General features: G+C 40.0%; 1 protein-coding gene across 6 annotated transcripts in view; it reads right to left on the minus strand.

The window, feature by feature from the left end:
* PTK2 (protein tyrosine kinase 2) overlaps positions 1-24,531 on the minus strand; it is a 210,350-nt gene that overhangs the window by 128,342 nt on the left and 57,477 nt on the right. For 2 of the 6 annotated variants that reach the window (XM_061994889.1, XM_061994888.1), the window contains exon 1: positions 21,927-22,349. The exons of the other annotated variants lie outside the window; for them this stretch is intronic. In XM_061994889.1, coding sequence (XP_061850873.1) covers positions 21,927-22,068 — 142 coding nt within the window. In that variant the 5' untranslated portion in view covers positions 22,069-22,349. Of the gene's footprint in view, positions 1-21,926; positions 22,350-24,531 lie in introns of those variants that run through there. 6 annotated transcript variants of the gene reach the window in all.

Here is a 24,531-nt window from a genome sequence, read left to right on the forward strand (position 1 = left end):
CAGGACCCTTCCAACCTCAGCACTTTTGTGATTTGGTGATTAAGACTAAAAGGAAGAATTTATTTCCCACTCTATATTCCTTCAAATTATCCATAACACATCTCATATCAGATAATAAACATCTCATGAATTTCCAGCTCAATCCGTTTTCACAGCTTCCATTAAATCCTGCTGCAGCTCGCTTTGCAAGTATTAACTTGACTATCTTTACCTCACAGAAAGTAAGAATGTTAAGTACAATTTTAACTATGCTCCCCATGACAAAGCTTGTATTTTCAGGAGTCTGTGTTAAGTCAGCACATTGCTGACTTTTGGTATGTCACACCATAAGACCTGGTTCCAGCATTTGCTGGTGGGCCCGAAGTACACAACTCATTAGAAAACTTGTTAGCAGCATTTGAAAAGACGCATTTCTTCTAAGAAAAGAGTCATAATCTATGTAGGTATGTGCTGGACACTTGGAGTCTTGGGTCAGGGCAACACTCCCATTCCCAGAAAAGCAGACAGAATGTACAAATGGAAAAAAGCAAAGTGGTCAAACACAAACATGTCACAGGAAAGAAGCAGCAAGCATGTGCAACAGGGGTTTTATTTGCATTTACCTCATGTTAATATCTTGTTACAGATTTTAGAGTAGAACTTCAAGAAAACTATTATGTTTGTGATTTCAAATAAGGTACCAACAGAGACAGAGAGGAGAAAGGGTATTTTTTCCCTATTATCATCACTTTTGCCTTCAGAAACAGTCAATAATTTCAGCTATTTCCATCAGTCACATTGGAAAGTCCCTGTTTCTTTCCTACTGAGTTGATTGTGGTTGTTCCTTTTCTTTCAGCTAATGCTGAATGTTCAAAGCAAAAGAAAAAAGCAGTAATCCTTTGTTCTACTTCAGACACCTTTCAGCTATATTCAGTCTTTCAAGGCATCATTTGCTATGATTACATCCAAAAATGCACATACTTCTCTTGTTGTCTCTTCTCTGATCCCCTCCTGGTCACTGCTCTCCCCTTTCTCCAGACAAGATGTGGTTTTAAGTACATTATTTGCAGTCACGAATATTTATCAAGGCCTCCAGGTAAAAAAAATAAAGCAGGCTGGCCAGCTACATCAAAACATGTTAAAAATTGAGTTGTTCATATCTGTTTTATTCTAAACTGACACACCAAATATTTCACTATATGAAATGGAAGAATAGCCTGGTACTGACAATTCCTCTGAACAAGGAACAACATCCCTTTCCCCTGGACAAGCTACTAACTGTGCATCTCAGAATTCAAAGCAAAAAGGTAGTTCTTCTTTCTTTACAGTTAAGCATTGTACAAATACACTGGAAACAACAGGAAAAAAAATAACACAGACCAAAGTCAAAGCAAGTTCAGCAACACAAGTTGTCAAGGTGGGAAAACTGATTCCAATTGTATCAATGTTTTAGGAGAGTAAATATTCAGGGGAGCATGAGGAAAGAATTCAGATAAAGTGAGAACTACAAGGCCCATATGAACCAAAGCAATGCCACAGATTGGAAGACAGGGGTTGGAAGGGACCTTTAGAGATCATCTAATCCAACTCCCCCACCAAAGCAGGTCTACCTAGACCAGGTCACACAGGAATGATAACTTTGGAACCTGTAAAACATAAGGCAAGTAGCATATCTCAGCAAAAACCAATTCATAGATGTATGACCCAAGCTAATTGAAAGAAGGCACACTTCATGTACACTGCTACTAATGCTGGGAGTGTTAAGGACTTGTGAGTTGCTTTTTGCTAAGTGCTACAAGTGCAGTAGCTTGTTCCTTGAGCAGCATTGTACCTTGGGATGAAAAGTTTCCAGGTACTGATGATTCGTTGAACTATTTGTACTGTCAAGTAGCAATTCGAAGTTAGCAAGATGCCTTGAACTCTGTCCATCCTGCAACATTGAGGATGGTACCCATCATTCTCACTAAGACTCCTACTGGATTAAGTCCTGAAATGCCTTAAACACTCAGTTTAATCCAATTTTATTGCATAACCTGTGCTACCAGCAGCTCCCTTTGAAGTCAGCACCAATTTCTACTTTTACTATTACAAAAACTTGTAATGAGGAAACATCAGTTGTGTTGGGAATTCAAGAAAAATCAATGTCTGTACATGCTTAAATTGGAAGGAAGTATCCAGACATTTGCCTCATTTCTCAATAGCACTCTGAACTTTCACTGGATTCCCTTGGCACCACTGAAATCCAAGTAAACACTCATCTCCTCTTATGTCTTCTGCTGCTGATGTTTTGAATTTCTCCAGTAGTTTGTAGCGAATTATACTGGTGTGGTTTCTGTTTTAAATAAGGACCACAAAAAAGAGCAAGTAAGAATTCTTTATATAAATACATATTCTTTATATAATTATTTATAATACTTTCTAAACTAAAAGGTCTAAATGAAATTCCATTTTGAAGTTGCACTAATAGTTGGCAGCATCCCTTCCCATGAACATCGAAACCAGAGTGAAACCATGAACTCAAATACTGCTCTATAGAGGTCCTACACAGAATAGTAGCGGTTGGAAGGGACCTTTAGAGATCACCCATTGCAGAAGCTCTTCTTCTAAACAGCTTTAGTAGTAAACAGAAGCAGTGAGAGTTACTGTCCTTCTAGAATAATAAAAGCTAATTAGAACAAGTGTGGTTCTCACCAATTAAAAACTAGGAGTGACTGGAACTAGAGGCAGCTAAATAAAGCAGTGAGGTAGTCTGGCAATGCACCATCACAGCTTAAGATATTTGGGTTTGGATACTACTGGACTTTAAACCTGCCTTTCCTAACTTTACCTTATTGAATGTTACCATCCCTGTCCTAGATTTCAAAATGTTTAACTGTATAGACTTTCATTTTCTATCCCACTTAATACACTCTTAACCAGGAGCACACATTGGGTGAAAGGCACTGAAGTGCTCAAGAGGAAAAGAGCAGGACAACAGTTATGCAGTTGTATATCACGACAATGGCCTATGACAGAACTCCCTAACCTGCAAGAAGTTTTACTTCAGCTTGTTCTGGCCCAAGTGTTTTCCAAAGCCAGGAATTACAGCCTCTAGTATAAAGGTAGAAATGAAGAATAAAGTGATTTTTATTCAAGTGATTGAATGGAAGCTCAATTTAGGCTGACCATAACAATTCTCCTAATACAAGCTCTTGACATTATGCTTCTGTGTATCTCCACCCCTCCCACATCCCACCCCCAAAACAGTTACTTTCACAGTTGGCAGTTGAAGGTCATGTACCACATGTCTCCTTGTATTCTCACATAAGATCTTGAAGAGCACATTAAATTGTGATATTCCTTTGGATTCCCTTAGGAATCAAAACTCTGCTTCTGAAGTCTGTGCTGTTTAAGGACCTAACCTCCAGCTGCACCATTCTTCACCTATGCATTTCTCTCTCCTAATGTCTCCAACTACTGCACCCAAAGACAGAATAGGGAGCAAAATGAGCTTCATTAGTCAAAGAGGAGAAGGAATACTTTCTCATATGTGGCATTGGATTTGACAGTCATGTCTGTTAAGAACTCAGTCGGTGGCATCCAGGATTCATGTACTGACATGATCAGTAACCAGACCAAGTCAAGACCTTTACTGTGATGACTAAAAAGTCTGAGTCTGTGGTTAAGTTAAGCTAGGAGCAGACAGATACACAACACATGGCCCACTTCAAGCTTTTTATTAAAAAATAATAAGAGACACACAACAAAACTTTATATAAGTCTTTAAAAGGCAAATTGAAATATTTAATCCATTCCAAACAGTACCTCAGGGCCTTCTCCAGACCTCTGGTGTCATTGGTATTAACTCCATATTGCTTTGTGGCAGTGTATTATTTACAGATTCTCTACTAGGGCTTTCATCCTGGGTAGATCCTCTTGACAGCCTATGTAGGGCTGAATCTAAATGCAGCACCTCTGCCCTTTGCACAGTATCTCACTGTAGCTGGAATTCTCCTTTGGACACAGTCCCCATCCCCACACTCCCCCACAAAACTAGAGACTTCTGTAGTATACGTTGCACATCTACTGGGAGATGCATTCAGGCTCTGTAGGGGTGTTTTTTAATACTGATGAAGTTTATGCTACTGCATCTAGTGGGTTTTTCCACTGAGTGTTCCATTAAGTCTTTGAACAGAGAAATATCAACATTGCTGAAGAAGAGTTACATCCAAGAAAACTTCCTCAGCCCCCACAAATGGCATTTTTCAGTCTTTTACCTCCCATCTACCAAGACAGGGCTCCTGAACCTTCCTTAAGTTTAGATTAAAGAAGGTTTAATATACCTGAGGTTCAACATTCTCTGCATACAGACAAATAAGGAATTAACAATTTAAAGGGAAAGTTGCCACTTAGCTAATTTGGCTAGGACAGAATCACAGGATTCTAAGGGTCAGAAGGGACCCCAAAAGATCATCCAGTCCAACATGCCTGCCAGAGCAGGACCACCTAGAGTAGGCCACACAGGATCATGACCAGGTGGGTTTGGAATGTCTCCAGAGAAGGAGACTCCACAACCCATCTGGGCAGCCCGTTCCTTGGGTTCAGAATGAATGTTTCCACAATGTGCAGTAAAGGGGGACAGGAGACACCAAACAACTGATTTCAGAAAAACTACCTTAACTTTTTTTTCTAGAACCATTTCCAACAGTTTCTCAGTTGAAGATAACAACCCAGGTGCAATTAACACCATTCTGCTTCCAACTGAGTCACTCTAAGTTTTTAAGCAAGAAAAAAAAAGCCACTCCTAAGCTAGGTATTAACCTGTTGAAATAACTTGATGTTACCATTTCCTTCAACAAAGTTCTCTGGAAAAGAAACTTAAAACTGCAAAAGATGGGATATTGGCCTGTAGTAGAACAATTAATTGGAGCCCAGCAGAACAGGAGTTAGTTGCCTACAGCAAGATAAGTCTTGCTACAAGTAAGCATCATTGGTTTTGTCACTTCAAATTATGGAAGAAATCATGTTGGAACATCTCAAGAGCACTTGATCATAATTGTTAGCCACTGTCTTCCTCTCCCCTCCGCTCTCCCAGGAGAGAGGTCATCCTGGGTCAAAACTACACCATGCTGTGCAATGCACAGGCAATAAACACAACTCTGTTTGCCACAACAAGCCTCAGCCTGTTCCATTAAAGCAACATGTCCAAAGAAAGGCAATAAAGCTGGTTAGGGGTCTAGAGCCCAAGTCGTACGAGGAGCAGATGAAGAAACTGTGGGTGGTCGGCCTGAAGAACAACAGGCTTAGGAGAGACTTTCTTGCGCTCCACAACTCCCTGGCAGAAGGTTGTGGTGAGGTGGGGGTCAGTCTTTCTCCCAAGTCACAAGAGACAGGATAATACAAAATGGCCTCAAATTGTGCCAAAGGAAGTTCAGATTGGAGATTAGGAATAACTTCTTCACTTAAGAGTGTTGTTAGATATTGGCACAGGCTGCTCAGGGCAGTGGTGGAGTCCCCATCCCTGGAGGGATTTAAAAGCCATGTAGCTGTGGCACTGAGGGATACGGGTTAGTGGTGGCTGTGGCAGTGCTGGGGGAATGGTTGCACCAGATACTAAAGGTCCATCTAAAATGATTCTATCAATTATTTGCATTGTTTCACCTAGTTCGGCTCATACCATCTGAAAAAAGTCAGATATTAGTTACTGACAGTGATCTAAGTCCAAACAACTTGGAATAAGGTCAGAAACATCAAGTAATTCAATTGCTATACATTCTGAACAAGTCAGTAGTAAAATTCAGCCTTGGCACATGCTTTGACAGTCCATCAGGTTGCTAATGAGCACAAGCTTAATGACACATTTAGTGTGCCACAATGGTGTGTCATCTCTCACCACACAAGGTTATTGAAGGACACAAGGAATGACTGGTTTAAGATCTTCATGGTCAAGAAAAGAGGGCACATCTGAAGAAATCAGGTAAGCAGGTTTCACTACCTCCACAAGAATTTATTGCTTCTTTTAAAGTATATTTGATCACAGCATTAAGAAGCCTTGAAGATGAAACTTACTTTATCCTTTGTTTCTATTCTCTGGAAGCAATAAATCAATTCCCCACCCCATCATGGTGATGAAATATGCAATTTGTGTACAAAAATCTGACCATTTGCAGAAACAGCAGGTGGTAATAAATTGAGCTGGTGTCACACAAGACATTTATCTCCTCTAGACAATCCAAGTGGAGCTATCAATCTCAACTTCTTTCAATCCCTATTTGAATGTAGAGAAATAATAGTTTGGGAGGCTATTTCACCATGTGCATTTTTTACAAAGCCTAAGTTTCACTTGGCCTGAAAGGACAAGCTGTTACAAGAGGATCTGGTAACTAAAACACCTTTGCACATGAGCTTCAGGAAGTAAAGAGTTTTTAGATATTTGCAATCTGTGCTCTTAGCATGTTTAAACTTCTCAAATAAGCACTCCATAGTAGATAGATTGTTTCTCTGTTTTCTTTTTCAACAGGTGTTTTCACACATATGAAATGAAATATATTTCCATGCAAAACCAGAACACTGTTCAGCTGTGGTAAACACACACTCCACTATTTATGCAGCAGAACTACACAGGTCAGATGCATCTACTGTCACTCAAACTCCTGTGCAAACTAGTACAGTAGCCAGCTTAAGGAATAATGACACAAAGGAATAAAAAAGTATTTCAGTCAAAGGATACAATAATTCATTGCATTGCTAATTTTAGCCTGAAACTGGGTCTTCAGGATCTTTGAAACAAGAATGATGTTCTGTCGGTGTCTATTAAAGGTAAGGGGTGCTGTATCTAGGATCTTCAGCATAGAATCACAGAGTTGTCTGCATTGGAGAAGACCCTTAAGATTAAGTCCAACTGTTACTCTAGCACTGTCATGACCTACATGAACTTTTAAGTCCCTCCAGGAATGGGGACTCCATCACTTCCCTGAGCAGCCTGTGCCATGGCTTGACAACCCTGCTCACTTAAGAAATTTTTCCTGATATCCAGTCTAAATCTCCCCTGGAACAAATGAAGGCCATTTCCCCATGTCCTGTCACTGTTACTTGGGAGAAGTGACCCATCCACAATACACCAGCATGCCACCATGTGAGGAGAACCCCAAAAAGCTTAGACTCCAGTAGAGAACTTGAACTATATCTGAACGTAAGAACCATACTTATGAAATCCATGGTGATGGATAAACTGAGCTCTAAACTAATCCCCTAATTAGTTTCAGTCAAAATCTCCTTTCTATACAGGAGGTAATAGACAACAGACTGTGGAGGCAGATGGTAGCTGCAAATTGAGAAAGGTATGGACAAGTGCATGAATGGATATTGAAAGACTCTGTACAAGTCTCTAGGGCAGTAAGGACTGAAGAAACACAAGGATAGACTGCAGATAATAGGAGACACAGTCAAAGAGAGAAGATCACTTTAACACTAAGAACATCTGTTAAAGCTTAATCTTTGACTTCCACCATTGAAGCCAAAATCTGACCCTTAGTGCTTCCAGAATGTACAGACCAAAATACAGATGTACTGGCTTTGCAAGTTGCCTTATGCCAAATGTTTTGTAGACTACATTTATCAAGTAAATAGCTGCCAGTGCAAGATGGTGATTTCTAGGCTTGGAAAAGACTGACATCAAGTTAGAAAACAAGAAGTCAAACAACATTTTGGCAATTGTCTTGAAAGAGTGAAATCAGAAAATTACTAGGAAAAAAAGCACATCCATGAAAAGCCTACATGGGATGTTCTGATCCTTGTAAGCATTCATATAAATCTTTAAAATGAAAAGCAAAAACCAAACTAAAATGGCCCATCACTCATGCAATATTTTCCAAGTTTGGGGTTTTTTTAAAAGGTCAGAAATTCTTCTGCACACAGTTCAAGTTCCCATGTGCAGTTTAACATTCAGTTATCATTGAAATACTCCAAGTCTGGTTGCTCAGACCTGCCTCTGCAAGAAGCTACAGAACATATGATTATTTCTGAAGAATAGATTTGTACAGATGTTTAATTTCTCAAAGGCAAGAAAGTTGCCACCACAGGCTGCTGAATGAACTTAAAATCCATTTGTCCTTGGCACTGACAAAGTTGTGGAGCTTGTTACACCTTCCCTCCATGTCAAGCCTTTCCTCTTCCACTCTTCCTGACTCTGCAGCCCTCACTTCCCTCCCATGGCCTCCTGGTGCTTAAGCTACTTTTACTTAAAATAAAGCAGTTCAGACTTCTCTTTTTTTTGTTGTTTTGACGGAGGTTTGGTTTTGAAACCATCTTCCTCTGCACTCACAAAAAGGGGAGAAATGAGAGCTATGTTCTGGTGAAACTGCTGACAAAGTACAGGTGCAGGAATCATTTGCAGTCCACTCTGAGCTTCTGATGCTAAATGCTATTAAATAAAGATTGGAAACTGAACATTATTTTCATGATTAAGACGTAATAAAGGTTTTTACAGTAATGGCTTTGTTAAGAGTTTTGTTTCTATAACAGAGTTTGAAATATCACATATTCTAGGTTAAATGTAAGACCTCAGACACACATTATCTACTTATTATTAAGATTATTCTTCTAGTTCCTGACAGTGGAGCAACATGAGTTTTCTTGTAGTAATCTCTTGGTCTGAAATGTTTGCAGATTGGACAATTACAGCTGCTCTAGTACCCAGTCATAATCTACTATATAATAAAGGATTTGTTAAACACCCATCTGATGTTATGTTTTTCAAGGTGCCCTTAGAAGCTGTTATAAAATGCATGTGAATGAATAACGAGGTATGGAAAGTACACTTGTAAAATACTGAACACATTTTCAACAGATACTTGACATCTCTACTATTAAAAGCTGAGGCATCTCCTGACTTTGGGTTCATATTAAATAGTGCATGAGCTGAAGGCTTTAAAGGTATAATCTGAAAGAGAGGGGAAGAAAAAGTCTAACTACCTAGTTGACTTAATTACAATTTTCCTTTGTTTAGGAGCAGAGTGTTTACTAACAGAATAGGTTCTGGTACTAGAATAGGATTTAACATGGGATATACTCTCACCAAGAAAGTTCTTAATTCCAGTACTTCAGATAGGGGCAGAAGTAGTTAAAATTGCTGGAGAAGAAGACAAACAAGTAGGGCTTGTTTGCATCTAGTACAAGGCAGGTGGTGATAAGCACCTCTAATTTGCACCATAATCAACAAAACATCTGATAGTTAACTATTATGGCAACATCTACAGATCTTCAGTCTGATCAGAAGCAGAATTTAAAGAGGGATCAGAATTGAGAGATGTGGTAGAAACACCACATTACCTGTTAAAAGTAACTTTTTGGCCACGCTATTTGAATATCATAGACCAAGTAACTACAATGAAGTGTGAGGAAAAAGGTTAATTTGAAATAAGTCTGGCCCAGTCAATAGTTGCATAAACACAACTAAACTCTAAACTATTTCCCACTAAATGTCCAAGCATGGCTTTTAAAGATGCTCAGCATTTGTCTCAAACATGACTGTTACATTTTAATCAGCTGCAGAACATTTCACAGAGTGAGTTTCATGGCTGACAGGCATTCAAAGAAGAAAGCTCACTAAAAATGTAATTGTATTCTACTGTCGAAGTCACAGAACCACAGAATCTTAAAGGGTTGGAAGGGATCTCAAAAGATTAGAGGAATGATGAAGACTGGAAGAGGTGACGAGAGAAGCAGAACCAAAAGAAGAGACTGTTAGGTTTCCAGAATACTTTTGTTCCACCCAGACTGTGTCCTTATGGGACACAGCAGACATGCTGTTCTGCTTCGAGGATTTAGCATCAACCTTCCATCCACACAAATGTAACAACTAATGATACTAAGAGTTATCAGGACTTGCTCTGAAGAAATGAGTTGCAAACAATTTTCACACTCTCCAAGGAAATGAGTTTTCACACTTTATGAACAGAAGAATATTTCACTAATGTAAAGAAGAGTAGAGAGCAGAACACTGGATGAGAGTTCGTGGTTTACTCTACTCCTTCAGGTAAAGGAAAAAAGAGAGTCCAATTCCTAAAGGAACACCCCCAAGTCAGCACCTTTCACTTAGGAAGTTTTAAGAAAGAGCAAATTCTGATTCATGAATGTGCAACACTAATTCCTCATTGAAGATACCAGTTACTGAAAAGACTGAGAAGATCCCTGTTCCACTCTTCTTCACAGAATCATAGAATGGTAGGGGTTGGAAGGGACCTTTAGAGATCATCTAGTCCAACCCCCCTGCAGAAGCAGGGTCACCTAGATCAGGTCTCATAGGAACATGTCCAGGTGGGTCTTGAAGACCTCCAAGGAAGGAGCCTCCACAACCCCTCTGGGCAGCCTGTGCCAGGGCTCCCTCACTCAAACAGTGAAATAGTTTTTTCTTATGTTTAAGTGGAACTGTTTGTGTTCCAGCTTTATCCCATCACCCCTTGTCCTGTTGCTACCTACTATAGAAAAAAGGGATGTCCCAACCTCCTGACACCCACCCTTTAGATATTTATAAATAAGATCTCCCTTCAGTCTCCTCTTCTCCAGACTAAACAGCCCCAATTCCTGCAGCCTTTCCTTGTATGAAAGATGCTCCATTCCCCTGATCATCTTGGTGGCCCTGTGCTGGACTCTCTCCAGCACTTCCCTGTCCCTCTTGAGCTGGGGAGCCCAGAACTGGACACAGGATTCCAGATGAGGCCTCACCAGGGCAGAGTAGAGAGGGAGCAGAACCTCCCTTGACCTGCTGCCCACACTCTTCTTGATGAATCCCAGGCTGCCATTGGCCTTCTTGGCCACGAGGGCACATTGCTGCTCATGGTCAGTTTATTATCAACCAGCACTCCCAAGTGTGTCTGTGCAGAGCTGCTCTCCAGCAGGTCAATCCCCAGCCTGTCCTGGTGCATGGGATTGTTCCTTCCCAGCTGCAGGACTCTGCACTTGTCCTTGTTGAACCTCAGCAGGTTCCTCTCTGCCCAACTCTCAAGCCACTTGAGATCTCTCTGAATGGCAGCTCAGCCTCTGGGGAATCAGCCAGTGCTCCCAGTTTGGTGCCATCAGGGAACTTGCTGAGGGTACACTCTGTCCCCTCACCCAGGTGGTTGATGAAGATGTTGAACAAGACTGGCCCCAGAACCCATCCCCATGGAACTCCACTGGCCACAGCCCTCCAACTCAATTCTGTGCCATTGATCACCATTCATGAGGTTCCTCTCTGCCCAAATACATTTTCTTGTGGAAAATGTATTTTTCACAGCAAGAACTTGAGTCACACAGACTGTGTCACTGCTATACTTCATAGCAGAAGCGAGACAGATATTGAAAGAGTGTTGCTTTAAGGAAAACACACCCTTTGGGAACTGATACTGGCATGTTTCTTCACCGCAGGAGGCAGCACTGCCTACCCTCATTTCCTCATTTTACCTATTCCCTACTACACTCTTCCTGAAGGTCAGAAAGCTGCATTGCTTTCAGGGTTCCTTCATTGCAGCTGAGGTTTCTATAACCAAGTCCAACTGTGGAAAACTGTGCTCAGTATTTTTTTTAAACTAGATAACAGAAGAGTCTTCATTTTACTTAAATAAGCCAAAGAAACCCTCAGCTCAAAGCCAAGTGAAACCAAAATTAAACAAAAAATTGGTTTCAGTTTCTATTTACTTCACATTTATGATGTACTAGGTTATTTCTTGAAAATATCTCTTACCCATTTTCCTTTTCTACATAGCAATTCACGTATTTTCACAGCATTCAAAAGGAGGACACTTAAATTTTTTTAACACTTATTCCACTGGTGAGTCTGCCTTTGATTGTTTCTTTTTATGTCACCTGCAAAATTGATTTTTTCTAGTAACTTAAATTAGAATTGTTGCTTTTATAAATCAGACAAACGTCCAGAATAAAATACTTCATTCCTCACTTTCTAAATTTTAGATGCAATTTTAGAATCTAATTAAATTCTGAAAGAACAAATGAATAAGATAATATAGAGCTGCTCAGCATATATTCCATCTTAAACTTGCAGATTTACCTTGATACTTCATTTAATACGGCATTTAACAATTGTATGTATGAATATAAGGTATTTACAAAGAAATTCTTTTGGATAAGATTTGTCAGTTCATCCAGGACATCTTGCAGGAGAAGCTTCAATTTCCTCTTTGCTTTAATGCAAGAAAATGAGAATTAAAGAAAGATATAACAAGTTACCTTGGGAATATTCCATAGAACATGTTGTTTTGACAGAAAGCTCCAAAGTTATGGATCAAGTTGTTATAAACTTTACGTAATCTACTTCTACATGCTAAACAAAACAGTTCACAGTGATAAAACAAACAGCATTTCTATGGCATGAAATGAGTGAAAGGGAAAAGAACACAAAGTAGTAATCAAAGCCAAAAATAAGAGTCCATCTAAAAATTCAGTGTCAAATGATACTGTACCACCTATGTCAAAGAAAACATGTGCCATAATTAACAAGCCATCAACCTAGTGTGTTCAGAATCCACCCTTCTTCAGGAGGGCCTTAATTTTGCAAAACAGTGACCATTCCTATGGATTTCTAGGAGTTTTGCACAGACAAGTGTACCTCCAGTCAGGACGATAAACACTGGAACACATACGTGCACAGAGAGAAGGAAGGACAAAGACTTAAACACCTGGAAGGATCTGGCCCTACAAACTCATAAAAACTGCTTAGTCAGTCACAAAGGACACACTTTATGAGCAATTATATTGCATTACAGCAGGTTGACTGTCCTTGCAAGCACAGAGAGGCAATAGCTGACGTCTTATCTACTGCTTGCTCTAAGAAATATTCTTTCCACTGGCAGAAAAGAATAAGACAGTAATTTCATTTCCAACAGAACTGGAGCAATATTAATAAAGTGAGCGTAGATTAGATAAAGAGACTCTTACATAAAGGAGCAAAAATATTCCCACTAAGAATATGATATTAAGGTGCAAAAAGTTACGGACAAACACCTGCTTCATGTGATTATTCCAGGCCTGATGCATCATGTGTACTACAGAGATGGAAACAAAACTGAACTTCATGGTAATGGTCACATCCTCTGTCCAGGTGCCATCCACACCAGTGAAAGGAACAGCTCTCACTCCCCCAAATGTAGCATTCCCCAGGAGAACTGAAGTTTACTCTATTTCTTCTTTATGTTCCCATCACTGAGTAGGAATATACTGACTGGCTTCAGGGATCAGTTACTGAGGCTCTTTTAAAGAAGCATTAAAGTAAATCATCAGATCTTATCAGCAGCTTAAGGAGTGGCAAACACACACAGACAACTAAAGCCAACTTAAGCAGAGTTTTGGTTTTCTGTCTCCTGCCTGCCCTCTTCTTTTTACACCTCCAGATACAGAGCGTTCGTGCTCAGCTCTGAACTGCCTAATATCATACAGAAGACAGAAGAGATGTCAGTGCAAGTTTCCAAGCTGGTTTCATCTCTCATTCTGAAGATGCACAGGCTATCACAGCTACACAAGTGAGCAAACTAACTTGAAATAAATGAAGGTAAAAATCCTTGAACTATTATTTTGGACATGTCTATACTCATAAACATCTCCAACTATGGTCCCACCTTACAGAGAGCATCAAACACTCCAGTTTCCAATAGGGAGATTTGAAAAGAAACAAGATGTGACAGATAAGAGTAATCTTCCAAATTAATTCTTACTGGACCTCCAGATTTACAAAAAGATATTTAAATGATGTTTGCATGTCCAAACTTGGTACTCCAAACATCACATCCAACACTACTGGCCAGAGCAGGTCACATACATGGCTTATTTCAGTACAACTAGGTAAGTGCATCCAAAACCAGCAAGACATTTTTTAGCACCTGACCTAATCAGATCTTTCACAACCTTCAAAACAACTTTGGAAGAAAGAATATTTCTTATATTCCTATAATAGAACTACTGGAACATTTCTAATATTCCTAGCCAAGCATTAATTATGTTTTGTACTCATCTATTTAATTTGTATGTATCATATAGAAAAATATTACATATATTATATACTAGTGTGCATATATAAAAAACATAACAGTAAATACAATGTGGCTGAAGGAATTCAGTAGCTAATGTACAGAGATGTAAATCCCTTATTTTAAGGGCAAAACAGGAACACAGGAATGAGTCTCCTTCCTCTGAAAACCCCAGGCACTAAATCCTCCCATTGGAACAGAGAAAAAAAACACCTTAATATCAGAAAGCACAACTTCAGAAGCATGTACAGAAAAGCCTGCTTTCTACTAAAACCTACAGTGAGTTGACAAAACATTAACAGATGAGCTGACCAGCACCTCTGCTATCTGCTATCTGCCCAGAGGGCACCAAGCTCACAGCAGCTGAGCAGGTTTGGGTGCAAATCCTCCATTTCTTTGCCAGTCATGACAAAAGTGGCACAACCAATCAGCAGTGCACTGGTAAAGAACAGACACACAACTCCTTGCCATCTGGTAAAAGGTTAGGATGGATACCTAGAGCAGAGATATGCTTCCATTTTGACTGGTATAGATATACACAACTGTAAGTCAGGGACCTTTTAATTCTGCCAGTATGGTTTGAGATCATTGCAATCCAACACCTGAATGGACAAAAAGCTGCTGTTCAAGTCAACTGGCAATGCAAGCTGTGGTACGGGAATCAGCCATTACAATCAAATTGAAAAGGCTCCTCTACTCTAAAGTATCTTTGTTGCAATTCTTCAGTTTATCTTGACCAACCATCACATCACAAACTAGACAAAACCCTCTTTGAGTTGAACACACTAGGATTTCAGGAATACAACTCCTACTAGTATCTCCCCAGATCAGTAAAGACAACAGATCATTGCTGAACTGTAAACTTAATAGCAGAAAGCTTATGAGAACAGTTTAAATCTTATTGCCTGTTATTTTCAGAAGCCAGTTGAGAAGTTTCAGGAATACATCCCATTCCTTCCCATCCTCCTCACTAGAAATAAGGATTTAACAGGACTGCAGAGCATTCATTATTCAGCCTGCAACTGCTGTGATGGACAAGTTCTTTGCTACAATAACATTTCTACACTTAAAGGAGAAAACTCAACCAATATGCCAATCCATGACCAAATGCTGGCAATAGAGTAATTAGTCTAGCTTCACCAAGAAGTAGTATCATTTCAATAAAGAGAGTCTGATTTTACTGCCAATTTTGAGTAGAACTGGCTTAGGCCAAATACTTACAGGAATTAAGAAAAAAAGCAGCAGGCATAGAAATGCAGGCACTACCATTCTCTAACCATTTGTCAGATGACCCCAGGGCATCACATACTGTATGGAACTTGACACTGAAGATGATCTGCATCTTCTACAAGTTTCTACAAGGCTGAGAAGCAAAACCTTTACGTCATTGTTTTGGACATTGAGCTAATGCAAGATAAACCATCAAACAAAGGATGCAGAGAAGTTACGACTATTCCACTTCCCCTGACAACAAGATACTTCTAGTTCTGCAGCACTTCAACTTAGAAGTCAAAGCTTAGCTTGCTTTCTCAATATGTCACACTTCAGTTTCTTAAGCTCTTCATCTGTTGATAGGACACACCTCCACAGCTCTTCACTGAAGTGTTTTCAGTTGCTGTGAGCAGCTGTATCCTGTAATGGCAGAACTGATGATCACACACTGGTTTTCCTCCTGTGCTTCAAGAGGAGGAGACTTAGGCCATGGAAAAAAGTTTTTTTCCTTAGAAATTTCCTCTGTAAAGTAGGGGACTATACTTCATGAGTCCAATATAAACAAACAAAAAACAGAGAAAGCAAACTCCTAGTGCTTAAGTTTTATGGATTCAAAGTCATTGGCAAGATAAACACTGTAAGCAGTGATGGTGCTTGGGAAAAAATAATAAGCAATCTTGCTTCTGGTCAAGAAACAAACTTTGGTTATCAAATGGGAAAAAAAAAGCTTGTTTACATACTATTTTCAATGAAATGACTCAGCACGACTGAATTCCATCCAGAAATACTTTTCATAACATCTTTTCTAAGCTACACTGAATATGAGAAGAGAAAAATCCAACCTTCTTCCTGTATGTCAGTAAATAAAGTGTCCCATAACTCCTGGGCAACCACCAGTAACTCCAATAACCTCAGCAATCCCCATCCTTTACAAGGTGTCATAAGTCATTAATTCTCAATGTGGATCGAACAGCAGATATCATCCTCATCTCATTTATTTTACAGGACGATGAAATGAATGCTACAACTTTCATGAGGGCTATAATCAAATACATTCACAATGTGCTGTACTTAAGCTTGTTCTAATAAATTTACAGAGATTTCTTGTTGTCTGCCTGGGTTTGGCTGTGCTGGTTTATAGAACTCAACAGCTTGTACAGACTTGCCTACTGTAATCTGATAGTATTTATCAGTCTCCAGTTTTTAATAGATTATCATCAGCAAATTTGTATCAGGTCATGAATTTAAGTATACTAGTGAGGGGTTTTTTTTCCATAGTAGTAATTGATTGAAATCTACATACTCTTTGCTTATACACCAAGTTACTTACATGAATTTGCAGCTATTTCAACTAAATGACACTTCAGCAAGCAAAAGGATTGAGAGAAGTTGATCTAATTCTTACAAATGTAACAGCAGTCAGAAAAGCTTGGTTAGTTACAGCAGCCCTTCAAACAAAAGGTGTGCATGAAGATCAGTCTTAGTTAGCATTATTTACATTCAGTAAATAAAGTACCAGGAACAGGTAAGAAAATCTTCAGTATCTAAGGATGTTAATTCTGAAATACTTCAACTGTTGCCAGGCTAAGTGGGTAAGGAAAGTGATGCTGAGACTGTCTCTGTGCATGTCTATACACACCTGCTATAAAATACATAAAACACACACACACAATGTGACTTGTAAAAAAATATCAGCTATAAATTGAATGTGAAAGCTCGTAAGGTCATAAACTCCTGTTGGACTTTGAAGTAAAAATGCACTGTTTAAACCCATGCACCATTCTTAAATGCTGACTTCCAGGCTTTGCTGCCTTCAAATGCATCTTCAAAAGGATGTCTGACACATTTTGGTTTCTTTGCCTAAGTCTCAGAAACTAATTCTACAGTGGTTCATTACTAGGTGCTACAATTGATAAGATCATACATCTCCATTACACAGGGAACACCAAATGCTCCCTCAGGCTTAAAACAAGCACTTTCCTTTCTTGGAAAAATATCTCAAGCTCCACCTTCTATTTCAGTAGTCTTTGAATAAGAAACAAACTCCCCTGAGGGAAATGCCCTCAGAGCTGCATACTTCCTATAGGTTTTGGAGAATACCTGATGCTACTGCATGCTACAGAAGGGAAGAAACCCAAATGGCTTGTCCAGACTGCTTTTCACTTCTAAATATACACAGGCATTTGTTTTTAAACTGACTTTGAAAATTACAGGTTTGATGAGATTGCACTGTTTTTGTTTACAAAGATTTCCAACATAAACCCAGGCAGACATGAGTTAATGTAACAGATGCTTTAACAAATCTCACACCTTAAGTCACTAAGTTAATAGTAAGCTTAACAAAAGTTTACACAAATTTATGGCTCATAAGGAAGTGGTTGATGTCGTATGAGGAAAGGCTGCAGGAACTGGGGCTGTTTAGTCTGGAGAAGAGGAGACTGAGGGGAGATCTTATTAACATGCAGAAATATCTAAAGGGTGGGTGTCAGGAGGTTGGGACATCCCTTTTTTTGATGGCATCTAACAACAGGACAAGGGGTGATGGGATGAAGTTGGAACACGAAAAGTTCCACTTAAATATAAAAAAACCTATTTCACTGTGAGGTGAGGGAGCCCTGGCACAGGCTGCCCAGAGGGGTTGTGGAGTCTCCTTCCTTGGAGGTCTTCAAGACCCATCTGGACATGTTCCTATGCGACCTGATCTAGGGGACCCTGCTTCTGCAGGGGGGTTGGACTGGATGATCTCTAAAGGTCCCTTCCAACCCTACCATTCAATGATTCTACGATTCTATGTCAAGAACTGACTATCAAATGACGGACTAGCTTCTTTTCCCAGCTGATATGCCCTCAGAAACCAAAGGAAAAGCACTTTATGACATTCCCAAACTACACCTATAGATTAAGTTCAAGGATAGATGCTTCCCACCAGGCTCCTCAAGTGAAACTCTCTAAAAGATGCAGCAGAACACATACGCTAGTGGAAGGGATTTTCTTCCTTCCTAATACAAATTAACTATTATATTTCCATGTTATAGATACAGTATCTGTGTCCAAAAAAAAAGGATGAAACCTTGCTTTACATGTTTCACCTAAACATGTAAAAGCTCTGTTGGACTGAAAACTCAAGTATTACTGTTATCAAAACAGTAGAAACTAAGAAAACCAAGAAAAATAGCCTTCAACTTCTCTTATGTATCCAAATATTTTGCTTAACACAATATATCACCAGCAGTTTCCATCAGAAGGCACCTCCCAAAGCAGCAAGGTTCATCAGAAAAAAGACCTTGAACATTTAACTTGGAGTTGCTTAGCACTTAAAGACTGCAATAAATAGGGTAGAACCTCCTTTGCAGTTGATTAAATATGTATTGCAACACAGCTAGCTTCAATCTTTTTTTTTCTTTAAATCAAGAAAAGGTTTTGGACTGAACTGGGCTTAAGACAACATAGACCTTTTCACATTAGTCTGAATGGCTAAAATCAAGAACTGTGATTGTTCTTAATGAACTACTCCCATGACATACACTTCACATCATGCCAATTTATTGTTCATAAAATATTAAACACAATTCTTCACATTTAAGAAACTTCCTCCTTCTTGAGGTGGGTAACTTACAGCTACACAGCAGAGCTACCAAACTATCCTTAACTTACATTTACATTGCTTTCACAGAATTATTTTGTAAGCTTAAAATGCTTATCACACAAAACTTGAGGAAAAAGGTTACTAGCAGAGGCATCTAAATCAAAGTTCAGTACATCACACCATTAATAATCTTACCAAAAATTAGAGATGTTGGTGAAAAGTTTTTAATGATGCACAATTACTTTCCATTCTACTGTTACAGTCAGAAATAAAACATCCCTGTATGATCACGGAACTGTTTTGGCTGGAAAAGATCTGTAAGAGTGAGTCCAACTGATAGTGGCACAAATTCTCAGTCCCTCGCTGGAAAACAAGTTCTGCCTTCTCAGAAACCAAGACATCCACTTCGGTGTCCCCTGAAGCTGTAACCGAGCTTGAGGCTGTTTATTACACAAGAACTGAGATTTTAAGTTTCAAATTACTTAATAAAGGAAGGAGTGTGAAGAGAGCAGCCAAAAATGTCTTACTCCTATTGCTACTACAGTAATACAGACTTGCTTGCAGAAGAAAAATATGCTTGTAAACAAAATACACACTTTCTCTTCATTTGCCAACCAAAATATTCTCATATCTGGAGTATGCAGATCCGGACTGAATTATTGAATTCAGTAATGCTACTTAGATTGAACTTCTAGTATGAAGGGGAGGCAAAACCTGGCAACACAGATTATACAGTTACTTTATGAAGAAAGTAGGATCTTATTTTTTCATGTAGTCCTATAGATAGAGCACATAGAACTGGCTGCAATGAGGTCATCACACAGTATCGCTTGGAAGAGTGAAGATTTTCAATTTAAGAACACTAAAAAGAAGCAGCAGCACACCCTGTGTGAACATGGACCTAAATATTTCAAAGCATTTTCAAAGACTGACTGCTACAAAATCCCACCTAATACACCAAAAGCTTCATCTGTCACATTCAGAAAGAGAACAGATTATTTAGAACGAAATGATGGATAATACAACATACACATCATGATCACATTTTAAAACATTATAAATACTTCTTAAAGTTTTATCAATTTTTGCTGCAAGTAACCCGAAGCTTTAACAGAAAAACCAGAGTCAGAATAAATCTACCCAAAGTAAATGCTTCTCATTAATATATTACCTTTCTTGGACTGTAGATATCTCACAGCTCTTATCAAAGTAGGCCAGATCCGTTTCATTTCCCTAAGGTTAGGGTGGCGAACAGTACACAGAGTATTCATCAACTAAGGAATGGCCACCATTCAACTGACAAATATAGCACAAGCTATTTCTCATCTGTCCTTTTTTTTTTTTTTTTAAGAGGTTGAGATGTAGCTTATTCTAGAAATCCTCCCATTTGGCAGCTGCAGAGATGCTGGTGCCTTTGTCCTCTTATGCAACTCTCGGTGTCCCCCTGCTCCCCGCAACAGGAATAAAAAGAGATTACATGTCTGTTCTCCATTTCGGGGCAGAGGAGGCTGGGTAAGTGATCTTCCCTGAAGTTATGTTCTGAGAACACTTAACATGCAACTGGGGGAAGAAGGATGTATTATTTTTCATTCATTTTAGTTGCTGGAGTGGGTGAGGGGGAATTGATACCTTTTACCCAATGCAACCACCTTCTGCAAGCAGCAGCTAGCCCTGCCGCAGTCATCTCTGCTGCTGGAGCAGGAGGGAGAAAACTGATATCCCCAATACAAACCAGCTTTAACAACAGATGGCAACAAATTGCTTTTGCTTGAAAAGACTTTTCTTCCCTACTTTTTAAAGTTACTCTTGGGGAAACGCCTTTACTCTGACCCTTCCAAGGAGATGAATCTCAGTTTCATCTAACATTTTTGTTATCCAGTTTATGTCACAGAGGAGTAGGCACTGTTGTGGTTTGCCTTCATGCTAAACAAGCTGAGCTAAAAAGCAAAGCACTGCTTTGTTTTAGCTTTGTTTCCAGTTACTGTTATTAATATCCCAGTGAGCTGACAAATCCTGAACTTTGTGAGACATTAGCAGCATGTGGTGTTCAAGTTCCACAATTTAAGTTATTTCTACTCTATGTGCTACCGTAACATGTCAACGTGTGGCAAATATTAGTTTATCCTGAACAGTTTAGCATGGTACAGAAAGCATGCAAAACAAAGACAATATTAAATGCTGCTTTGTGTGTCTTCCAAGTAATGAGACAATAGAAATTCTAAACAATGTACTGTTATTTTTTCCAAGACAACTAATCACCAGCTCCGCCTACCAAACCCTTAGTTCAGATACATTTCCCCTGAACTTCTGAAGTAACTGCCTCTGTGATCCAAGATCACAGTGATGCAATACTTTGCTGCCAGTATCTCTTCCAAAAAAGAAAGTACATTGAAATGAAAGTGAACACGATGAGAGTTATGCTTACAATCAGCAATCCTCGACCTTTAACAGTCGTTTTCCATCTAAGGAAGATTTAATTCTTTGGCTACCAACAGAATTTCCAGCTTAATCCCTGTGGTATATAGGAAAATATACACACTCTCACCCACACACTAACAAATATCTTCTAGATTATAACAGAGTAAACATTAATGTATTCGGATGCAAACTAACAGAGTTATGTGAGTTTCACATGTCCATCTAAGCATTGTTAAGCCTCAATTTCAAGTCAAACTCTCTCACTGTAATAAATGCATGCTTTGTCGATAGTTATTGTTTCTTTTTGGGGGGTGAACCACAGTGGCAACTTTCAAGAAATCGAGCAAACAAATGTAAATGCCTCTCAAAAACTATTTCTTCCCCAAAGGTAAATGAAAGTAGATTTACACTTGTGGGAGTCTGAAACATATAGAGAGATCAAAACCAAAGCCATCAGAGCCTTCCATCAGAAGCCAAACGGCTCAAGCATTCGTTCATTACAATTAACTCTCAAATACAAAAAAAAAGCGAACAACAAGGAAAAACGCCAACATTACAGCTGTCAGGTGAAAGAAGATCCTGCAGACTACTTCATGTTACAAGCACATGACCGGAGTAAAAGATATTTTACTTTGCTTTTTTCTTTCATTGGAAATAACCTACAGACCCACAGGTGGTACAACGCCAAGTTAACAGCAGGGAAAACAAACACGTTGAAAAAAAGGGACGTGTACCTTTAGCCCAGCATATCGGGAATGGGCTACAGCCGCTCTTCTCCATATAGACAGCACCTGCTCGCTTCGGGGCCTGCTGGCCTGCCGCCTCCAGCAACCACATACACACGACCCTACAGAGTTTGACGCCGGGCTCCGGCATACGATGTCCCGGTCCGGAGCTCCAGCAGTACGCGATCCTGCGGCAGCAGGAGGGAGGGGAGGGGAGAAGGGGAAGGCCGGGGGCCGCCTGAGTGTCCTGGATCCACAGGGACGGAGACGAGCCGCTAACCTTGGCCGGGCTGCGCGCCTTCACCTGCCGGCGGGAGCGGCGGAAGCACGGCCGGGGCTGCCCGCTCCGGCGGCGGAGGCGGGGGGAGGCCGCGCCGCTGCTTCATCTTCTCACGGCTCGGCTATTAAAAGCCCGGACCATCCTTTTTCCGGGGTGAGGTGGCCGAGGAGGGCGAAAGCAGGCAGCGGAGTGAGCGTGGGTGCCCGCACTCCTGCCTTCGCTCAGGAGGGAGGCGGGGAGGCGATTAGCAAGCGCTATATTAATATGCTAATCTCCCCCTTCTGTTCAACTCACCCGGCAGCCTCCTGTTTACCAAACTGACAGCCGCTGCTGAAAGGGACTAAGCTGCAAATCAACCCTGACCTGGGTCGTGCCTGGGGATGTGCTTCCCCCGACCATTTTTTGGCCCGGCTCGGCACAATGAAGCCCCACACAAAGCCCGGCCGGGGCGCAGCGCCCGCGGCTGCTCCACCAAATCACACCTCCCACCCGCCCCCCCAGCCCTCAAACCTTGGCGTCGCTTTTCGTTTTGTATCGATACTTGCAGATGGCTGTACTGGAAAGAACCCGGCTCCCTAAAACCGCACGAACTTCCAGAAACTTCTGCAGGATTTGGGGTTAGACCCTACATCACACCCCTTGCTTCACTTCACAACTGCCAGAGTGAAGAACCCTGGTAGTGCTCCTTTGCTTTAAATAAAGGGCAAATATAGCAACTTGTGCCCTCCCATCTAGCCCTCCTCTAAAACCAGGGCTTCTTTCTATACTTCTCATCAAGCAAAGGTCCCCACAAACCTACACATCACTTGCTGCATGGCATTTGTTTCTCAGCTTTGCAGCAGGGAACATCAAAACGGCTTGCAAAGGGTGGGTGGTTTGGTTTTTGTTTCCTTTGAAAGCTCTGAGTGTCAATATGTGTTTATAAACATCTGTGTTTTGCCATGTTCAGGCAACATGTATATACAGAAAAAAAAAGAAAATATCCATTTTATTCCTAACAAGTTTTCAGAAAAAAATATTAAAAAGTGATTCAACTAAAATATGTATCAAAAACCAAGAGGAACAAGGGTCACACTGTAATATATACACTCTTCATATATTGCCTGGTAATCTTTTCTCACCCTTAGCCCTCAGCAGTAAGGCATAAGGCTCATCCAAGACTATAACCAAAATGGACTTAATCTAAAGCTAACAGCCTTCAATTTAACTTATCTGCCTACTTGTAGCAGCAAGCACTGATCTACAGCCCATGTTTAATTACAGTTCCTTACCTCTCCTTCTGTCATCTCCATCTCTCAGTTACACCAGCTCTGCAGAACTACAGCTGTGTGTGTGAAAACTCTTCAAAAAACCCAAGCAACTGTATTTATGAAGTATTGTTTTCTTCTGTGTTTAACAGAGAAAAAAAATATTCACCACAGGAGGGGGAGGAGGAAAAAAAAGAGAGCGATTAGGCCACAAGCAGGCCCATCAGATGTTCTGCATCACTGCTCAGGCACAAAGCTCTTTCTGGGGCTGAAGAAAGCCAAAGGGAGCTGAAGACATGCCTGGATGCCTTCCTTCCCCCCACCATAAAGTTTTCAAAGCCTCTAAGTGCTGCGCAGCCAGCTAAATGCTTCCAGTAACAAAACTGATTATATTTACCTTCAATAATAAAGCAAAACATACTGTAGTGATATTTAGAACCTAAATTAGCATATTTGTATCTACAGAAGACACACAGACACGGGATAGGTGCCTTTCTGGTTCAAGCTGCAGCTGCCAGTGCAGGAAAGCTGCTTTTCCTCTCCCATGATGACCTTGAGCAAGTCTGTCTGGTTCAGTTACCAAATGGAAAACTGCAGATACTTGTGTAGTTTTCCCTAGGAATTGGTTTAGTCTGTGCTTTAGGGTGTGAAATAGAGAATGCCTACATTTATTCCACAGAAATATTTTGCTGAAAACTAGCTAAAAAAAAAAAACCCTTTAAGATGTTAAAATGGTAGGGCCTAAATTCACAGTTATTCATGAAGACAAAACCCTTTAAATATCAACTGGGAAGTGCATTACCAAGGAGAATTCTAATAAACAGACTGTGAGGACTGGCATTTTTCTTTATACTTTTACAAGATGAGACTAATACAGATTATCAATCCAAGTGTCAAGAGATACTGTCTGCTGGTTACAGCTGTCCTTATTGATGACAGAGTTGTAATCATTCTCCTCAAGGACGTACTTTCTCTTTGTAATATTAGTCTACAAAATGAATGCAAAACTGAAGTGCTATATGGCATAAGAAATTTATTCAATTTTAGAAATCAGACAGTATTTTACACTGTAACTATTTTTCAAAAT

This window comes from Colius striatus, chromosome 4, assembly GCF_028858725.1.
Source record: "Colius striatus isolate bColStr4 chromosome 4, bColStr4.1.hap1, whole genome shotgun sequence".
In the NCBI taxonomy this organism is placed as follows: Eukaryota; Metazoa; Chordata; class Aves; order Coliiformes; family Coliidae; genus Colius; species Colius striatus.